A 20,882-nucleotide genomic window follows, 5' to 3' on the forward strand; every position below is an offset into this window, starting at 1 on the left:
GGCACCCTTCATCTGCTTATTTTTAAACAGTGTTTGCAGAGTTCAGGATTAGTTGTCAGCGTTTTAAAATCAGGAGACTTTACATCATGAATCTACTGAGGGGACATTGGCTCCGTAACAGAAACCTCCAGGGCGGGCCAGAAGCACCATGCGAAGTCCTGAGGAGAACAAGGAGCTACATAACTAGCAACCAAGAGCTCGAATTCTCTCATCTCTGCCCCTTTATAATTACATTCATCTACAGTAAAGTGTTACTCTTGGTTTTATTTTTATTTATTTATTTATTTATTTGACAGATCACAAGTAGGCAGAGAGGCAGGCAGAGAGAGAGAGGAGGAAGCAGGCTCCCCACTGAGCAGAGAGCCCAATTTGGGGCTCAATCCCAGGACCCTGGGATCATGACCTGAGCCGAAGGCAGCGGCTTTAACCCACTAAGCCACCCAGGTGCCCCTTACTCTTGGTTTTAAAGGAGAGAATATATCATACCTCATGACCAAATCCACACACACACACCCCAGGAACAACCCAACATTTCACAAAACAACACACCCGTACTAGAATATGCTATGATGTCTACATTCTATTTAATGTTAAAATTCTGGTTGTGGGGGCGCCTGGGTGGCTCAGTGGGTTAATCCTCTGCCTTCGGCTCGGGTCATGATCTCAGGGTCCTGGGATCGAACCCCGCATCAGGCTTTCTGCTCGGCGGGGGGCCCGCTTCCTCCTCTCTGCCTGTGTCTCTGCCTACTTGTGATCCCTGTCTGTCAAATAAATAAATAAAATCTTTAAAATTCTGGTTATGACCTACTGAATGAATTTAAAATAAGAAACTCGTTTTCCAATATTACCACAACATTTGGAATGAATTACGTGAAAATGTGTGGAAATCCAAAGTGTGATTCAAATACACATACACAAAAATTAAAATCGGACTCTACCTATTAGAAATCGACTTACGGAATTCACAAAACCTAGAAGAAATAGAGTACAGACATATAAAGGATACATACTTCCAGTGTGCTATTCCAATTATTTAAGGATGTTTCAATAATTTTTATCCGTTAAATTCTAGGCACTGGTCCGATGTAATGGTATTCTAATAGATCTAATGCACTTTTGTTTTTTTTGTTTTGTTTTGTTTTTTAAGCTCTGTAAGCGCTGTTGTGAACATCAGTTGGCATTTGGAAAATCCAGCACCTTTTCATGATGAAAACACTCAGCAAACTAGGAATAGAAAGGAGCTTATTCAATATGATAAAGAACAGCTATAAAAAAAAAAGATAACTAACCATACTTAATGGTGGAAAACTGGGGGCGCCTGGGTGGCTCAGTGAGTTAAGCCTCTGCCTTCCACTCTGGTCATGATCTCAGGGTCCTGGGATCGAGCCCTGCAGGGAGCCTGCTTCCCTCTCTCTCTCTGCCTGCCTCTCTGCCTACTCGTGATCTCTCTCTGTCAAATAAATAAATAAAATCTTTTTAAAAGATAACGAAGTTTTCTCCCTAAGGTAAGCAACAAAACAAGGATATCTGTTCTCACCATGTCTATTCTGGAGATTTTAGCCACACAAGAAAAAGGAAAGACATCCACATTGGAAAGAAGAAGTAAAACTGCATTTGTAGATGACATGATCTTGTATATGGGAAATCCTAAGGAACCCACCCCCCAAAATGTCAATTAAAACTCATAGTTTTGCCATTTTGCAGGATACAAGATTCATGTACAAAAATGAATTGTATTTACTAACAATCTGAGACACATTAAGAAAACAATTCTATTTGGAATAAAATAAAAAAGAATAAAATACTTGGGAATCCATTTTTTTAAGAAAGTGTAATACTTAAGGACACTGAAACTGTCAAAGACTAATTAAAGAAGACGAATCCTATGTACATGGATTGGAAAATGTGCTATTCTTAGAATGGTAATACTTCCCAAACTTGACCTACAGATTCAACGCTATCCCTACCATAACCCCAGCTGCTTTTGCAAGATTCATACAGAAATGTAGCGACCCAGAACAGCCAAAACAATGTCGGAAAGAACGAAGTTAAAGGACTTGCTTACTGGATTTCAAAACTTGCCACAAATGCTAGGTAGTCAAGATAGTGTGGTACCAGCATAGGAACTGACCTGCAGGTCGATGAAGCATAATTATGAATCCAGAAATAAGAGATTATATTTATGTAATCAATCGGTTTTTGACAAGGGTGCCCAAATCATTCAACAGGGAAAGAATAGTCTTTTCAACAAATGGTGCTGGGACAACTATTCACATGCGAAAGAATGCTGCTGAACCCCCTTCCTCACACTAGACACAAAAAGTAACTCGAAATTATTCACAGACCTGGCTCGGAAGTGGGCAGGCCCAGTGAGGGACAGGGATGAGAACAATCATCAGGAGGACGTGGCACAGACAGCCATGTTGAGGCCTCAGCTTTCCACTCTGCTGCCTTTCCTGCCACCACTGATCCCCAAGGATCATCTGCCCTTCGGTGCTGTTGTTTCTGATTACAAGAGGGTTACGATCACAGGTTCTATTTCATGGCACATCACACATCCTGCACGATTACAAGAATGCATGAAAATCTCCAGGTAAGAGAATTTCTTCAGGATTATAAAATTGTTATGAACAGAACTGCAGGGGGAAAGTATTTGAAAACACGGGATTGCACAGTGCTAAAAGTGCATAGCTGAATTGTAATTGGGTCACGTTCTCAATCTATAAAGTCTGAAAAAAAAAGTTTCATAGGCTGACACATAAGAGCTAAGAGTATAAGACTCAGAAAGAAACACAGAAGCCAATCTTTGTGACTTTGGACTGTGCAAGTGTTCCTTAGATATTGACACCAAAATACAAACAGCAGAAATAAAAAAAAATTTAACTGTATCAGAATTACTAACTGCACACAATACCCAAGAAAGTAAAAAGACTACCTAAAGAATGGGATAAAATCTTTGCAAATCACATGTCTGGGGGCACTTGGATGGCTCAGTTGGTTAAGTGTCTGTCTTCAGCTCAGGTCATGATCCCAGAGTCCTGGGATTGAGCCCCGCATCAGGCTCCCTGCTCAGCGGGCATCCTGCTTCTCCCTCTCCCTCTGCTGCTCTGCCTGCTGTCTCTCACTTTGTCAAATAAATAAATAAAATCTTTTCTTAAAAAATCTTACGTCTGATAAGGGACTTGAGTCCAAAATATAAAAAGAACTCTTACAATTCTTATAATTCATAAGTCAAAAGTTGTAACTTCTAATTCAACGATAAAAAGGCAATACAATTTTTTAAAAAGTGGCAAAGGACTCAAATAGACATTTCTCCAAAGACAACATATAAATGATAAGGACATGAAGAGATGCTCAACATCCTTAGTCATCAGGAAAACGCCAAGTCAAAACCACAAGACACCACTCATACTCCATAGGTTGGCTATTATTTAAAAAGTCAGTGGTAGGGGTACCTGGGCTGCTCAGTGGGTTAAAGCCTCTGCCTTCGGCCCAGGTCATAATCCCGGGGTCCTGGGATCGAGCCCTGCAACAGGCTCTCTGCTCAGTGGGGAGCCTGCTTCCTCCTCTCTCTCTGCCTGCCTCTCTGCCTACTTGTGATCTGTCAAATAAATAAATAAAATCTTAAAAAAAAGTCAGTGGTAGTTTTTTGTTGGCAGGGATGCAGAGAAGGAGAAACCCCCAGACTTTGCTGGTTGGAATGTAAAATGGTGCGGTCACTTTGGAAAAGTCTGGCAGGTTCTTGGTAGAGTTCTAGGACTCAAAATTTCTACTCCAAAGCATATACTCAAGAAAAATGAAAACATGCTTCCACATGAACCGCTTACATGTGAATGTTTCCTTTACGTGTAACGGTGGAAATCACTGAAATGTCCATTAGTTGATGAATGGGTTCCAAACACGTGGTCTACCCACATGACAGTATTATTCAGCTACAAGAAGTGAATACTGACACGTGTTACAACAGGGACAGCCCTCAAAAACACGCTGAGGCACCTGGGTGGCTCGGTCAGTTAAGCATCTGCCTTTGGCTCAGGTCGTGATCCCAGGGTCCTGGGGTCGGCTCCCTACTCAGCACAGAGGAGGCTGCTTCTCCCTCTGCCTGCTGCTCCCCCTGCTTGTGCTCTGTCAAATAAAATTTTCTTTTGCCTGCTAAATGAAAGAAGGCAGGTGCAAAATGCCGCAGACTGTGGGATTCCAGGTATATGAAATGTCCACAGTAGGAAAATCCAGAGAGAGACAGGAAATAAGTCAGTGGTTGCCACAGGCTGGGAGTGAGAGAGAATGAGGTACTGTTCTTGGGACATGATTTCTTTCTGGGGTGATGAAAATGCTCTCTGATTCAGAGTGGTGCATACTTTACAGGGGTGCATCTTAGGATATATGAATCCCAATGAAGTCTTTTCAAAAATGCCATCAGTTGCTTTTTAAAAAAAAAATTCAAAAGAACCAATATGTGCTTGAAATTACAATACAGGTGCATGGGTTCACTCAAACCCTCCCAGGGGGTTTGACACTTGCCACACACTACTCCCATGACAGTGGTTTTCAATCACAAGCATTGCAAGAGGAAGTTTTATCTTAACTACAATTCTTTTCCAACCAATTAACTACCACCTGAAACTTGTGAGATGTAATATCCCCGCTGCTCAAATAATGAAGATAGCAATATAAATGAAACTATTAAATAAAAAATGTTACGAGATGAGATCATTTCGGGATTCTGAAAATGTTTCATCCAGGTGGCTCAGCTAGGTCACCTCTGCACCCTGTTATTAATGTGCATCCGCCTGGCCCGGCCAGAAAGGGCTGGGGTCACAGAAGACACAGACTCAGCAGGGGCAGCGGGCTGCCTGTGTGCCCACCGTCACAGGGTGGAGGGAAAAACCCGGAAAGTCCGCCACCAGCAGCAGGGACATGTTGGAAAACGCTTCCTGGCTTCTTGCTGGCTGGCTGGCTGGATCAGGAGACAGCGTGCACACCGTGCCGCACTACCACACAAATGATGTGGTCAAGTTTCCCACACGGGGGACATCGCAGGGACGAGCAGGCCCGCAGTGCAGTGGCTAAGCCCCTCCCTGGGAAAAGCACCTGCCTTACCTATGAAAAACACGAGTTCCCCCAGCACCATGTTCAGGTCTGGCTCCTCCCATCGTGACCGATGGCTCCGAAACAGCTCCAGGTCGTCCACCCCCACCAAAATGTTACTTAATAAACAGCACCCACTATCTGAGCAAAAGGCAAAGAAACACCCAGTACTACCATTCCAGAACAAGAACATATTTATTTAAGTGTACCAGAAGTCCAGGACAGCCCGGCTTCATCATTCACAACACAGGATACAACTTCTGCTCTCCCTTCAGAACACACAGTGCGGGAAAAGACAGGTGAAAAAACACGTTCAGTGTCCAAGCATTTCTCATTTCCGATCTATGTGTTTTATAGCTTCAGTTACATCAGAAAAATTAACTTGAGGTTTACTTGCCCAACACAATAAGTCACGGATCACTTTCGATGGGCAACAACACGCAGCGTGACTGCTCTGTGCCGGTGGCTCGGAGGGCGTGAGCACACCAGGAGTCATCAGGACAAGTCACACACCGTATCACTGACACAAATGACAAGATGGCAAAACCACCAGGGCCCACTTGAGCTATCTATAAATAAAGGTACATGTTACGAAAAAACAATCTAACTTTTCAAAAATGTCCATAGGTAGCTATTCTCCTAATTACCAGTGAGAGCAAATCCCAGAGCCAACAGTAAGAACACATCTGTGGGGCGCCGCACCCAACACTGGCCTCCCTCCTAGTTAACTCCTCCAGATGGTCAGGTAACTCAGGATTATGCTGAGCCAAAACTGCCAGTAAGTCAAGTTCATGGGTATTACACTCAAGGTCACTTCGAAGCACACCAAATCAACTTGAATTCGAGAATGTTGACAAAGGCATAAGGAAAGGAAACAGAAGCAGCTTCTGGCCACTCGCAGTCCTCGCTGGTAGACTTTGCACTTGACTGCAGTGAGCACAGAGGGGAAGTGGCAGAGCATGAACATCTTCAGTTGTATTTGTAGTAAAGGGTCATCATGCAAGGAGACCTGGTAAGAGCACCACCTGCCCGCCGCGGGGGGCCAGCCATGCTCACGAGGGAGCCTGGAAGGCAGCTCCCCGCTCCCGCCCAGCCCCTCTCTGTCCTCCTGCCCTTTTTCCTCCCTGACTTCTCCCCTTTCCCTCTGCAGACTCAAACCCGCCAAGAAGCCACAGAGGAGCTGGCCACCTCTGGCCAACGCCAGGGCCCAGCGGTGCTGATGGGAGCGGCCGGGCCACCAGGAGAAGCAGAAAGCATTCCGGAGCCACTGGTGGGGGTGCTGCTGGGGTTGGCCAAAGCACGAGAGCCTCTAGAATCAGACTGGGGGTCAGCTTGCATGCTGGGTGGGAGCTGCCGAGCTGCGGCCACACGGGCCCCGGGGCAGGAAACAAGCGGGCCCGTGCCAACGCATCGGTGTTGCAGGGATGTCCCTGTGCTTTGTCACCCCAAACGCTCGAGTTCACTTTAGTGCCGTGTGGACGAGAATGGAGGGTGCGCGGCGACTTCCTGAGATGTCGCTCAGGGGCCGCAGCTCTGGGCGCGACCCAGGCCAGTCTGGAGCCCCAGTCTCTGCAGCTTCGGTCTGCTTTCCACTCCGGGGACAAAAAAGTTTTGATACTGGACAGCACTCGCCCCCTAACTCCGCAGACAGAGGAGAAAGCACAGCTTCAGTGACTCTGCTTCTTTTGTGGGAAAAAGGTGTACTTGGTCGGATTAAACTCTTCCCAAATATGCTCAAATTCTTCTAGGAAAAGCCTCACATACTCCTCATCCTCCATAATCAGGACGTTCTCTCTGTTGTTTTGAATGGCTTGCGTGGTCCAGTTGAGGGAGCCGGTGATCAGCACCTTCTTGTCCACGATGGCAAACTTATGATGCATGTAGCCCAGGTCCTGGTCGTGTCGCACCTGGATGCCTGCGGAAAGGGCCAGTCAGCCTTCGCCACCACCCGCCACACCCCCGCGCCCACCCTCGCTAGCGGCTACGACTCTGCCTGTTCGCTCCTCATCTGGCACAAAATGGGAAGGTGGTTCCCCTCCGGCAGGTGGTGGGGGCTGCGCCAGGTGGGACCAGCAGAGGAGGGAGGGCCGAGGGGACAGGAGCGGGGGATACACGCAGACACACACATACTGATTTCACACAACCCGCCTTCCTGTGCAGACGACTCTGCCCGCACCCAGCCCTGCAATCTGAGGGAAGTCTGCCCACCCCCACTGCTCTTGTACAACCCAGCCAGCACAGTCCTGTTGTTCCAGGACGTCCTGGTTCCAGGACAAGCCGGCTCGAATCCAGCCGTAGCAACCAGAGCAACCGCCGGCGGGGCTTTCCCACCTTCGAGCTCCTGCCCTGCCCATCCCGGGACCGGAACATGCCAGGAAACACCATGCACGCCAGGACTGCACACCCCTGGGGAGGGGGTGAGCCTGAGGCAGAAGGACCGCAGGAGAAGCCAGGCCCTGGGTGCTTCGGGTGAGGGAGTTCAGCGGCACCGGGCCTACCTGCCGAGAAAACAGGCTCTCCCTGGCTTTGCCTCTGTGGCTCACTGCAAAGCCAGTAACGGCTGCCTCTTGTTTTCCCATTTGTCTCTCTCCTACTGTTTTCAGCCTCCCCTAGGGCAGGACCTGTCTGTCCATTCCCCTCTGCATGGACCCTGGAGTCATGCCAACCTCACTGACAAGCTATCTGCTCAGTGAACGAGACCATTAGAAATAGGACTTAAAAGAACAGTTTAAAATAGGCTGCTTTGCAACGGGGCCACCAGGCTTCACAAATAAAAATACAAGATGTCCAAATTAGGATGAGCTATCAGATAAACAGATAATTTTTAAAAAATAACTATGTCCCATGCAATATTTGGGATGTACACTAAAAATTATCCGTGGCTTATCTGAACTTCAAATTTACCTGGGGATTTTGCCCAGGAGCCCTGCCTTGAAACCCTCCTATCCCAGAGGACACAGACACCATTTCTCACAGCCTCTAATCGACCCACCACCAAATCCTGTCAGCTCTACCTTCAAAACGGATCTTAATCTGACCATTTTGGGGATGCCTCGGTGGTTCAGTCGGTCAAGTGCCCAATTCTTGATTTTGGCTCAGGTCACGATCTCAGGGTTGTGGGATCAAGCCTGTGTCAGGCTCCAGACTGGGCTTGGAGCCTACTAACATTCCCCCCACGTTTCCTTCTGCTCCCCCATATCTGACCATTTCTGCCCCCCTCCAAGTTACCATAGGCTCTCCCATCCAGTGGGACACCCAAAACACAATGTTACTCTGAAGTTGAGGAGGAAATACAGAACTCACAGGTAGGCCCAGGATCTGAATTTAGACCCTCTTCAAAATCATTCCTACTGGGGAGCCTGGGTGGCTCAGTGGGTTAAGCCTCTGCCTTCTGCTCAGGTCATGATCTCAGAGTCCTGGGATCAAGCCCCACATCAGGCTCTTTGCTCAGCAGGGAGCCTGCTTCCTCCTCTCTCTCTGCCTGCCTCTCTGCCTACTTGTGATCTTTCTCTCTGTCAAATAAATAAAATCTTAAAAAAAAAAAATCATTCCTACTTCCCACTTCATCTGCCCCCACCCCAGAGGCAGAGAAAGGCCAGTCAGAGGTGTATGTGATCCCCGTTTTTTGCAGCTCGAGGAACAAGTTAACTGTTCACCAACTAAACATTTTAACTGCACTTTTTAGCATCTTGTTTTTATTCACTTCAAAAGCTCTAGCATGAAATTCACTAGTGTAGTTAAAATGAAATGCCTTTTTCCTCCATCATTGTATTAGCCCAATCTTTGCCGTCTTGGGGCACCTATTCCCAAGCACACAGTCACTGAGAGTCTACTAGCGGGCAGGCTTGACCCTTCATCTCTTCAGGACTGTCGCTCTAGGCCACTGCAACAGTCAGAAACAGCTGGCGGGGCTGCATCCCCAGCTCTACCCACCATAGGCTTTCCCCAGTATTCCAAGGCCAACATGGATCATGACAATGTGGGGAATCAAAGGAGCATGGTGGCTTCCACAGTGTCACTGGGCAGGCCCCCAGCCTCTGAGAACGCCCCAGATCTTCCTCCACCGGCTGGGGAACACACTCAGATATCCGCAGCACAGAAGCGCCAACCAGGGGCTAGGGCAGGTGCTCTCTCCGGATGGCCCTGGAGTCCCTCCAGGGTAGAACCAGCCCGACCTCACGAGGCCACCATGGGACATGAAAAGGTCTCACCCATCCTCAGACCCCTGTAGTATCCGCCTTTGACACTGCCCCCTGAGTCAGGTCACGTGCCAGGTGGGGTGTGCTCCCCAAAGGGCTCCGCAAACCTGAGCTCCAAGCCTGGGTCCTGGCCGCTGCGGCCTGGCCTACCTGCCTTTCGTAGCAGGCCGATCTGTGAGCCGTTCAGAGCCATGTAGTCGCAGTCGGTGATGACCCGGATGCGCACCCCGCGCTGGTGCAGCAGCTGCACCGCACGGCCCAACTGTGGGCTGGAGAAGGCAAAGAGGCAGAGCTCCAGGCTGGAGCGAGCGGCCAAAAGGGCGCGCAGGAGGCGGCTGAGCGAGCTCTCGCCGTGGGGCAGGCTGCAGGGGCAGCCTGCCGGGGGCCCCGACGGCCCCTCACCGGGAGCCTGCAGCAGGGCCTCCGTGCAAGTCACCTGCGACGGGAAGAAGAGCACCTCGCGCCGTGGCGGCCTTCGCCGCTCTTGCCGGCGCCCGGCCCGCAGCCAATGCAGCACGGAGGGCAGCGCCTCCAGGGCCAGAGCCAGACCCAAGGTCGCCACGGCCACCACTTGCCAACGTAACCGCTCCATTCCGACTCGGCCCGACTCGGCCCGCGGCCCACCGCGCCTGCACTCCCGCGACCACGGACACCCGCCACCCCCCACCAACCGCTGCCCCACACGCCGGCGTCCCCGCCAGCCACGTACGTGCGACGCCCTCCAACACACACGCCACCCAACACGCATGCGCGCCCGGAGGCCTGTACAGCCGCCTCCTTGCCCACTGCGCCTGCGCGACCCCACGCACGTGCGCCCGCCGTCCAAGTACCGCCCACCGGGCCTGCGCACTTGCCAACCATGTGCACCCGACCTTCCCCTCTACCACCAGCGTGCACCACCCACAGCACCTGCGCGTGCCTCCCAGTCCCACCTGCGCTCTGGGCCTACATTATCAACGACACCCCACTGCGTCTGTTGGCCTGCTGGTCACGTGCTCCAGGCCCTGCCCTCGCAGCCCCACCGAGATTTGTGAATCCGGCTATCGCCTAGATACTGCCCGCCACACGCGGGGCCTGCGACAACCCAGGCCCTCCTCCCTTTGCGGGCTGGTAGAGCAGGGCTGACCTCGCAGTTCACACTTTCCCTTTTGCTTTGGGTACAGCCAGGCGGGACGGACAGAAAGGCCTGGAAACACACTGAGAATGTCAAATAAGGAACACTTAGCAGGTGGCAGGGTTTGAACCCGAAGTGTCGCAGACCGTGGTGTGATGGGGACGGCCAAAGTCCAGCGTTAGGCCCCTTGTATTTCTACCACCTCTCCCGGTACCAACTTGTTATGCGAAGATGCCGTTCTGCTTGAAGCATAAACAGTGAAAACTGGGAAGTCCTTGGTCCTGTCTTAGCAAGCACCAGGCCCACGGTGTGTCACTTGAGAGGGACTATGCCTTTTCACGGGGAGAGAAAAGAGAGTAAAAGAGTAAGATGCTTTTTTCTTTCCTGAATCTTGGTTAGGAATTTCCTTGGTTCATTTGAAGACTTCTTGTGGTCTTTGAAAGGAAATGATAATCAGAGAAGCAATTATCATATGCTCTCTCTGATATGAGGAATTTGAGAGGCAGGGCTAGGGTTCGTGGGGGGAGGGGAGGGGAAAATCAAACAAGTTGGGACTGGAATGGGAGACAAATATGAGACTCTTAGTCCCAGGAAACAAACAGGGCTGCGGGTGGGGGGCAGCGGGGGTGCGAGTTGGGGGTGGAGGGGTAGGGAGGGATAAAGTGGCTGGGTGGTGGACATGGGGGAGGATAAGTGTTATGGTGAGTGCTGTGAACTGTATAAGACTGATGATTCATAGACCTGTACCCCTGAAACAAATTAATACATTATATGTTAATAAAAAAAGAAAAAGAATTGTGAAGTGATATTAGATACCTTCCCACTTGAAGTGTGCTAATGATATCTTTCACAAGAAGATGATGGCAGTTCAAGTCCATTTAGCAGCCAGACTGCAGTCTGATTGGCTTTACCGTCCTTCCTTCATGTAAATTTGATAGAATCTTATAAACATGGTGTCAGGGAATTTGGAAAATTTTCATTTATCTCATCTCCTAGATTTTGAAAGAAATGTTTTGCAGAGTTCAATTTTTATTGGAAATTAAACTGACGCTACTTCAATTTTCCGAGGATTTTTATTTCACGGACAGTGTATCATTGAGTGCCCTGGACTGGCATGATTGTCAAAAGAAGTTCAGCTGCTGCTCCCATAAGGTGTGCTCTCATGCTTCCTTGTTTGTTTGTTTTTTGAAGGAAGAACATAGCCAGGGGTCAACATCTACATTACTTATATATTGGTAATTAAATAAGGAGGCCTGACTGAAGTGGCTCTAATACATTGGTGACCTATGTAAGCAGCCCAAAATCTAACCCAGAACCCAAGCAACCCAAAACCCAAGTCAAACTGGAAACATGTAAGCCAGAGGCAATGCCCTTAAATCCAAGAAAATGAAAAAAAAATTTTTTTTAAGAAAATGAAATTTGATAGCAACTGATCACAAACCACCAACTAGGCTTTCCTGGACAAGGCAACCACCTAATCAAATAGTCCTAAAACCATCCTTATTAAACTACACGAGTTCATTTTCTCTCTCTCTTTTTTAAGATTCTGTTTATTTATTTGACAGACAGAGATCACAAATAGGCAAGAGGTAGGCAGAGAGAGGGGGGGAAGTAGCCTCCCCATCAAGCAGAGAACCCGATGCGGTGCTCGATCCCAGGACCCCAAGATCATGACCCGAGCCGAAGGCAGAGGCTTTAACCCACTGAGCCACCCAGGTGCCCCGCATTTTCTCTTTCACGCAACAGTCTTCAAAAATAAAAATGCTCCTTCGGGATCCCCACTCTGTAGGAAGCCTGCTTCTCCCTCTCCCACTCCCCCTGCTGTGTTCCCTCTCTCACTGTCTCTGTCTGTCAAAGAAATAAATAAAACCTTTAAGAAAAAAAAAAGAAAGAAAGAAAGGAAATGATAACTCCTCTACCATCTCCTCCTTATAACCGGTCTCCATGACTTCCCTCTGTTAAATACAGACCCTCAGAGGGCTCCTGGGTGGCTCAGTGGGCTCTGAGTGAGTGACTAAGCCTCTGCCTTGGGCTCAGGTCATGATCTCAGGTTCCTGGGATCCAGTCCCTCATCAGGCTCTCTGCTCAGCAGGGAGCCTGCTTCCCTCTCTCACTCTCTTCCTGCCTCTCTGCCTACTTGTGATCTCTCTCTTTCTGTCAAATGATTAAATAAAAATCTTAAAAAAAAAAAAAAACAACCAAAACAACCTAACATTAAAAAAAAAAACAAAAACCAGGGACGCCTGGGTGGCTCAGTTGGTTAAGCAGCTGCCTTCGGCTCAGGTCATGATCCCGGCGTCCTGGGATCGAGTCCCACATCGGGCTCCTTGCTCGGCAGGGAGCCTGCTTCTCCCTCTGCCTCTGCCTGCCTCTCTGTCTGCCTGTGCTCACTCTCTCTGACAAATAAATAAATAAAATCTTTTAAAAAAAAAAAAACCAGACCCTCAGATTGGGGGGGGAAAGAATGACTTTGGAAAATCATGTTTTGACTGGAAACTATAAGGCTAAACACAAAAGGGCCTGGACATAAACACTGTACTCTACTTGGTACATTGGTACTTGGTACATCTACTCTACTTGGTACAGGGAACTGCTTACATGCCCACTGGGGATGACTGGGTTAGTAAATGCTTGTCCAATAGTAGGAGCCAGGGTTCGCTCTGTTGGATGGGATAAGAAATTAGATCCCTATGGTACTGGACTGGAGTCAGAGATACCACAGTGAGGTCATGGGTAGCCTAGGATGTATATTACTATATCTCATATGTCAGTGTTGACATACATATATCACATACCTCAGTCCCCCAAGAGGCCTGGACGCAATGAGACCCTAGCAGCAGTGAGCATCCCTTGTTTCCAGATCTCAGTTTCTAAACACTGTTCTTCAATAAAAGGAACCTGGACTCGGTGAAGAAATAAATAGTTGATTCTAGGATTGGGCAGGGAACTCATAAGCCATGTTTTAGGCATCTTGTATTACCAGAAAGTAAGGCTGTGGCATGGCAGCATGACGAAAGGACACGGGAGTTAACCTGAAAGAATCCTCAGTGGCCAAACTGGAGCAGTTTGAGAAACAAAGTAAATGATGTAGTGTTGAATTATAACCCAAATATTAGATAAATATGCACGATTCCATACTGAAATTAAGAAATGACCAAAGAAACAAACAAAAGAGAAGATACAAGTCTTCACAGAAGAATTCCGAATAGTTTATGTAGCTATTCCCTGCCACAGAAGGGAGAATGAAATCTCCCTGCCCCTTTGAAGGTGGCCTAGACTTAGTGACTACAGTAGGGGAAGGAGAAAAATAAAGTTTACATGGAGAAACCTGGTAAACATCACCTTAACCAAGTGACAGTTGGCATCACCAGAGTTGTGTAAATGTTATGTACCCCTGATAGGATATTTTTGAAAAGGTTTTATTTATTTACTTGTCAGAGATCACACGGAGGCAGAGAGGAAAGCAGAGAGAGAGGGAAAAGCAGGCTCCCCACCAAGCAGAGAGCCAGATGTGGGGCTCGATCGCAGGATCCCCGGACTATGACCTGAGCTGAAAGTAGAGGCTTTAAGCCACCTAGCCACCCAGGCACTCCTGATATATTTTTAAAACATGTATTTATTAGGGCGCCTGGGTGGCTCAGTGGGTTGAGCCTCTGCCTTCGGCTCGGGTCATAATCTCGGGGTTCTGGGATCGAGTCCCACATCGGGCTCTCTGCTTGGCGGGGAGCCTGCTTCCTCCTCCTCTCTCTCTCTGCCTGCCTCTCTGCCTACTTGTGATCTCTCTGTGTCAAATAAATAAATACTTAAAGTAAAATAAATAAAAAATGTATTTATTTTATTTTTTTTAAGGGAGAGATCAGGGCAAAGGGCAGAAGGAAAGAAGAATGTCAAGCAGACTCCCTGCTGAGCACACAGCCTGATGTGGGGCTCAATCCCATGCCCCCAGGATCATGACCTGAGCAAAATCAAGAGTCACTCGCTCAACAGACTGAGCCACCCAGGCGCATGACATGATTGATGAGAAGGACACTTCACCTCTATTGGTGGCCTTTCCAGAAGCTCCTAAACCCAATTCAAACCTGAGCATAAAACATCAGAAATCCAGATTGAAGGGCATGCTATCACATTCCACAGGATATCTGGCTGAGGACGTGAAAAAAAGCAAGAACTTAGAAATGGTAAAACAGACCAGCAGAGACTAGGGTGCCCTGGACTGGATCCTGAAACAGAAAGTGGAGGTTACTGGAAAAAGTGGTGAAATCCAAATAAAGTCTGGATTTCAATTAATAGTAATACGCTGGGGCGCCTGGGTGGCTCAGTGGGTTAAAGCCTTTGCCTTTGGCTCAGGTCATGATCCCGGGGTCCTGGGATTGAGCCCTGCATTGTGCTCTCTGTTCAGCAGGGAACCTGCTTCCTCCCACCTCTCTCTGCCTGCCTCTCTGCCTACTTGTGATCTCTGTCTGTCAAATAAATACTTAAAATCTTTAAAAAAAATAGTAATACACCAATGTCTGTTTCTTCACTTTGACAAACGTATGACAGCAGTGTAAGACTAACAGTAAGGGAAACTGGAGGAAGAGTAGACGGGAACTCTCTGTGCTGCCTTTGAAACTTTTCAGCAAATCTGAAATCATTCCAAATTAAAAGTTCATTAAAAATATCAAACTTACACCTTCCATGTGATCCAGCTATCCCACTCCTAAATCTCACCCAACAGAAATGAAAGCATGTGTCTATGTACCTACACAAAGACTTGAACTCAGATGTTCCCAGCAGGTTTATGAGTAATAGCCCAAGCCTAGACACAAAACCAGCGTCCATCACCAGATACATAACCAAATCTTCACCCATCTATGGATGGAAGACTATTTAGCAGTAAGAATAAATATAAACCAATATAAATGACCACATGGGTGAATTTCAATAAGGTTGAGTGAAAAAAGACACAACAACATATGCACTGTATGGTTTCATGACATGCTATTCTAGGAAAGGCCAACTAGAGTGACAGTAAGTAAATCTGTGGTTGCCTGGAGATGGTGGGAAGGGAAGGGGGTTACCAAAAACACACACCATGATATGTTCATCATCTTAGTGGTGATGTGCAGCTGCATATGTCAAAACTTGTCAGACTGGATGGTTTCAATGAGTATAAATTACTGTATGCCAATTATATTTCAATAACACTGGTTTTTGTTATTGTTGTTGTTGTTGTTGTTTGCTTTTCTTTAAAATAGAGCTCCTGAGGGACGCCTGGGTGGCTCAGTTGGTTGAGCAGCTGCCTTCGGCTCAGGTCATGATCCCAGCGTCCTGGGATCGAGTCCCACATCGGGCTCCTTGCTCGGCAGGGAACCTGCTTCTCCCTCTGCCTCTGCCTGCCACTCTGTCTGCCTGTGCTCACTCTCTCCCCCTCTCTCTCTGACAAACAAATAAATAAAATCTTTAAAAAAAAAATAATAGAGCTCCTGAGTTTAATTCTGGACCCCCTACTTCCTAGCTGTATGACCAAGAGCGAATTGTTATATCTCTTTGAGCCTCACTTTCTTCACCTGAACTGATAATACAGAATGAGAAGTGGGACTTCCAGTTATGGCAGCATACAGAGGTAGTCAAGTCCTCTGGGTACACACAAAAAATATAAAATAAAAAACAAACCAAAAAATCCCACTACACACATGCATGTGCACACGTGTGTGTGTGTGTGCGCGCACACACACACCCACCCACACACCCCACTGCTTCAGGGCACCAGAAATCCACCAAAGGCAGACAACCAAATGAGAAGCATTATTTTTTTAAAACTGCTGCAGCTGAGGGTAGGAGCAGTGGGAGTCCCTGGCCCTGTCGACCGAGGCTGCTCTCATCTCTTCACCCTTCCAGTTTGTCTGGCAAAAAGTGGTGGTTCAGTTGGGAAAAATGAACAAACAAACCTGCAGCCTTGCCAGCTTGACCCTCCAGACCAGTCAGGAATATGACAACAAGATCCCGAAATGGAGAAAACCATAGACAAGCTGACCTACATGCTCCACCCCTCCCTGGCTAGCTGGGGAGCTGTGCAGGAATGAGAGAGACCAGGGAAAAATGAGAGCCAGTGGAGGCTTGAAAGGATTCCTAACCCACAAACAGGTTGGTCAGCAGAGGATGGGGAGTCTTATTGGCTCAAAAGTATTTGGGTTCAACCTCTGCATAAATCTCTGGCTGACTACCACATTAGGAAGACCCAGTGGTGAATAAAACTAAGACTTAAAAAAAACAAAAACAAAAAACAAACAAACAAACAAACAAAAAAACTAAGCAGACATGCCAATGCCACCCTACAGAGGGAGAGACTCTACATGTTAAGTCCAGGCAAGTTTTCAAAGAAAAACAACCTTACAAAAATAAAATAGAATCCAGAATTGCTCTGCTATATTATCTAAGATGTCCAGTTTGCAACCAAAACTTAATAGACATGCAAAGCAACAGGAAAGTGTGACCAGTGTGTGGGGAACACAGCAGCCAATGCAAACTGACTCTGAGTGGACACAGGTGTTGGAAATAGTAGAAAAAACACTTCGAAGCATGTCTTATAAATAAGTTCAAAGAATTAAAGGAAAATATAATGATAATCAATAGATACTCATTAGAGAAATAGAAATCATTTTTAAAGTCTATGCAAACTGCCAGTTTCCTCAATTGTAACCAACAACTCTGGTTGGAAATGTTATAATGGGGAGGCAGGGGCACCTGGTTAAGCATCCAACTCTTGCTTTCAGCTTAGGTCATGACCATGGGGTCATGGGATCAAACCCTACATTGGGTTCCACACTGGGCATGGAGTCTGTTTAAGATTCTCTCCCTCCCTCTTCCTCTGGCCTTCTACTCATGCACAGAGGCTCTCTCTCTCTAAAAAAATTGAGAAAAAAATAATGGGAGAGGCTGTGCCTGTATGGGGACAGAGGATGTATGGGAAATCTCTGTACCTTCCCCTCACTTTTGCAGTAAACCTAAGACTGTTCTTAAGAAATTAATTCTTGGGGCACCTGGGTGGCTCAGTCAATTAAGTGTCTGACCTCAGCTCAGGTCCTGATATTGAGGTCCTGGGATCACGTCCCACATCAGACTCTGTGCTCAGCAGGGAGTTTGCTTGTCCCTCTTCCTCTGCCCCTTCCCCTGCTCATGCTCTGTCTCTCAAATAAATAAATAAAATCTTTAAAAAATAAAGAAATTAAGTCTTTTACACCATGCACAAAAATAAATTCAAAGTGTATTAAAGACCTAATGTAAGACCTGAAATGATAAAACTTCTCTGACATCAGCTGTAAAAACTTTTTTTCTAGCTATGTCTCCTCAGGCAAGGGAAACAAAAGCAAAAATTAACTATTGGAACTACACTTAAATAAAAAGCTTTTGCACAGGAAAGGAAGCCATGAACAAAATTAAAAGGCAATTTATTGAGTGGAAGAAGACATTTGCAAATAATATATCCAATAAGGAGTTAATACCCAAATTCTACACACACACAAAAAATTCTGTTTGGGGGCTCCTGGGTGGCTCAGTGGGTTAAAGCCTCTGCCTTCAGCTCAGATCATGATCCCAGGGTCCTGGGATCGAGCCCCACATCGGGCTCTCTGCTCAGCAGGGAGCCTGTTTCTCTCTCTCTCTGCCTGCCTCTCTGCCTACTTGTGATCTCTGTCTGTCAAATAAATAAAATCTTTTTTTTAAAATCCATTTTAAAAAAATGGGCAGAGGATCTGTATAGACATTTTCCCAAAGGAGACATCCAGATGACCAACAGACACATGAAAGAATGCTCAACATCACTCAGCATCAGGGAAGCGCAAAACAAAACCACAGTGAGATACCACCTCACATCTATCATAATGGTTACAATAAAAAAGACAAGAAATAACAAGTGTTGGTGAGGATGTGGGGAAAAAGGAACCCTTGATCACTGTTGGTACAAATGTAAGTTGGTGTGGCCCCTGTGGAAAACAATATGGAGTTTCCTTAAATAATTAAAAATAGAAATACTATACCATCCAGTAATTCCATGACTGGATATTTACCCAAAGAAAACGAAAACACTAATTCAAAAAGATATATATACCCCTATGTTCATTGAGGCATTATTTACAATAGTCATGCATGTAAGCAGCCCAAGGGTCCATCAAAAGATGAATGGATAGGGCGCCTGGGGGGGGGGTGTTCAGTTGGTTAAGTGACTGCTTTCAGCTCAGGTCATGATCCTGGAGTCCCAGGATCCAGACTCCCTGCTCAGTGAGGAGGCTTCTTCTCCCTCTAACCCTCCCCAATCTCATGCTCTCTCTCATGCTCTCTCTCTCTTTCTTTCTCATTCCCTCTCAAATAAATATATAAAAAAATTTTTAAAATGATGAACGGATAAAGAAGATGTGGTATGTATATACAGTGGAATATTATTCAGCCATAGAAAGGGACAAGATCTTGTCATTCACAACAACATGGATGGACCTCAAGGTTATTGTGCTGAGTGAAGTAAGTCAACCAGAGAAAGACAAATACCACATGATTTCACTTATGTGTGGAATCTAAACAAACAAGCAAAAACAGAAATAGGCCCATAAATACAGAGAATAAAACCACTCATTGCCAGAAGGACAGAGGTGGAGAAATGGGCAAAATGAGTGAAGGGGAATGGCAAATAGAAGCTTCCAGTTTGGGTGAGTAAGTCACGGGGATGAAAGACACAGCTTAGACAATATAGACAGTGATATTGTAATAGGGTTGTAAAGTGACAGATTGTAGCTACATTTGTGCATAATGTGCACACGTGTCCAATCACTATGTTGTACACCTGAGACTAATGTGACACCACGTGTCAACTACAATAAAATAATTTTATTTTTTAAATTTTATTAAATATTTTATTTATTTGAGAGAGAGAGTGAGAGCGAGCGAGATTACAGAGGGAGAGGGAGAAGCGGACTCCTACTGAGCAGGGAGCCCAATGCAAGGCTTCATCCCACCACCCTGAGATCATGACCTGAGCTGAAGGCAGAGGCTCAACCGACTAGGCCACCCAGATGCCCCAGCAAAATAATTTTAAAAATTAAGTCTTTTTAGAAAAATCTATGAAAACCATGTATCAGATAAGAGGTTAGTTTCCAAAAGATACAAGTAACCCCTAGAACTCAATAGCAGAAGAAAATTAACTCATATTTAAAAATGGACTAAAGACTCAAATAGACACTCTAAAAGAAACATAGAGTTGGCCAATGGGCACATGAAAAAATGCTTAATGTCACTAATCATCAAGGAAATGCCAATCAAGACCACGACAAGACGTCACCTCACATGTGTTAGGATGGCTATTATCAAAATAACAAAAGACATTGGCAAAGTTGTAGAGAAATTGGAGCCTTTGTACACTGGTGGTGGGAATCCAAATAGTTCAGCTGCTATGAAAAACAATATGGCAGCTCCTCTACAAATTAAAATAGAACTCCCATATAATCCAGCAATCTCACTTCTGAGTATTTATCCAAAAGAATGAAATCAGGACCTTGAAGAGATATTAGCACTCCAGCATTCAGTGCTCCACTATTCATAGGAGCAACAACGTGGATGGAAACAACCTAAATATCTATCAGGAGTTGAATGGATAAAGAAAATGTGTTGGTATATACATACAATGGAATATTGTTCAGCCTTAAAAATCAAGGAAATCCTGTGATATACAATGACATGAATGAGACTTGAGGATATTGTACTTAATGAAACAAGCCAGTATAGAAGGACAAATACTGCATGATTCCACTTACATGAGATGTCTAAGAGTCAAACTTGTAGAATCAAAGTATACGGTGATGATTGCCAGGGGACTGGATAGAGAAGAAATGGCATTGCTAATCAATGAGCATAAAGTATCAATTGTTCAAGATGAATAAGTTCTAGAAGTCTGCTGTACAACACTGTTCTATAATTAGCATTACTCTATCATACACTTAAAAATTTGTAAACAGGGTAAATCTCGTGCTGTATTTATTATACAATAAAAGAAAGTTTGAAAAAGAAGTCTAACTGGAAATTCTGGATTTAAAAACTATTACAGAAGTTAATTTACTAGAGGGATCTACAGCAGTTTTGAGATGGCAGAAGAATCAGTGACCTTAGAGATAGATGGAGAGAAATCATCTAATCTGAAGAATAGAGGGAAAGTAAACAGATCAGAGGTCTGTAGGACACTGTTGAGCATCTCAACATACAAGCAATGGGAGCCCCAAGAAAAAACCTGAATCAATGATGGTTGAAAAAATCCCAGGGGTGCTTGGGAGGCTCAGTTGGTAAGTGTCTGCCTTCGTTCAGATCATGATCTCAGGGTTCTGGGAACAAGCCCTGTGTCAGGCTCCACACTCAGCAGGGAGTCTGCTTGTTCCTCTCTCTCTCCCTCTGCCCCCCACCTTGTGCTCTCTTTGTCTGTCTCTCAAACAAATAAATAAAAATTTGTAAAAAGAATGTCC

General features: G+C 46.1%; 1 protein-coding gene and 1 pseudogene across 1 annotated transcript; both read right to left on the bottom strand.

Moving 5' to 3' along the window:
• Window positions 1-4,963: 4,963 nt before the first annotated feature.
• On the bottom strand, window positions 4,964-5,141 carry LOC122907918 (annotated as a pseudogene).
• A 1,614-nt stretch (window positions 5,142-6,755) lies between these two features.
• Window positions 6,756-9,879, bottom strand: PLD6 (phospholipase D family member 6). The gene is made up of 2 exons (XM_044250275.1): window positions 9,438-9,879; window positions 6,756-7,003 (listed from the first exon to the last, which is right to left on the bottom strand). The coding sequence occupies exons 1-2, from the start codon at window positions 9,877-9,879 to the stop codon at window positions 6,756-6,758; spliced, it is 690 nt and encodes a 229-aa protein (XP_044106210.1).
• Between the last annotated feature and the right edge of the window lie 11,003 nt (window positions 9,880-20,882).

The sequence above is a fragment of the Neovison vison genome, chromosome 5 (genome assembly GCF_020171115.1).
Source record: "Neovison vison isolate M4711 chromosome 5, ASM_NN_V1, whole genome shotgun sequence".
NCBI lineage: Eukaryota > Metazoa > Chordata > Mammalia > Carnivora > Mustelidae > Neogale > Neogale vison.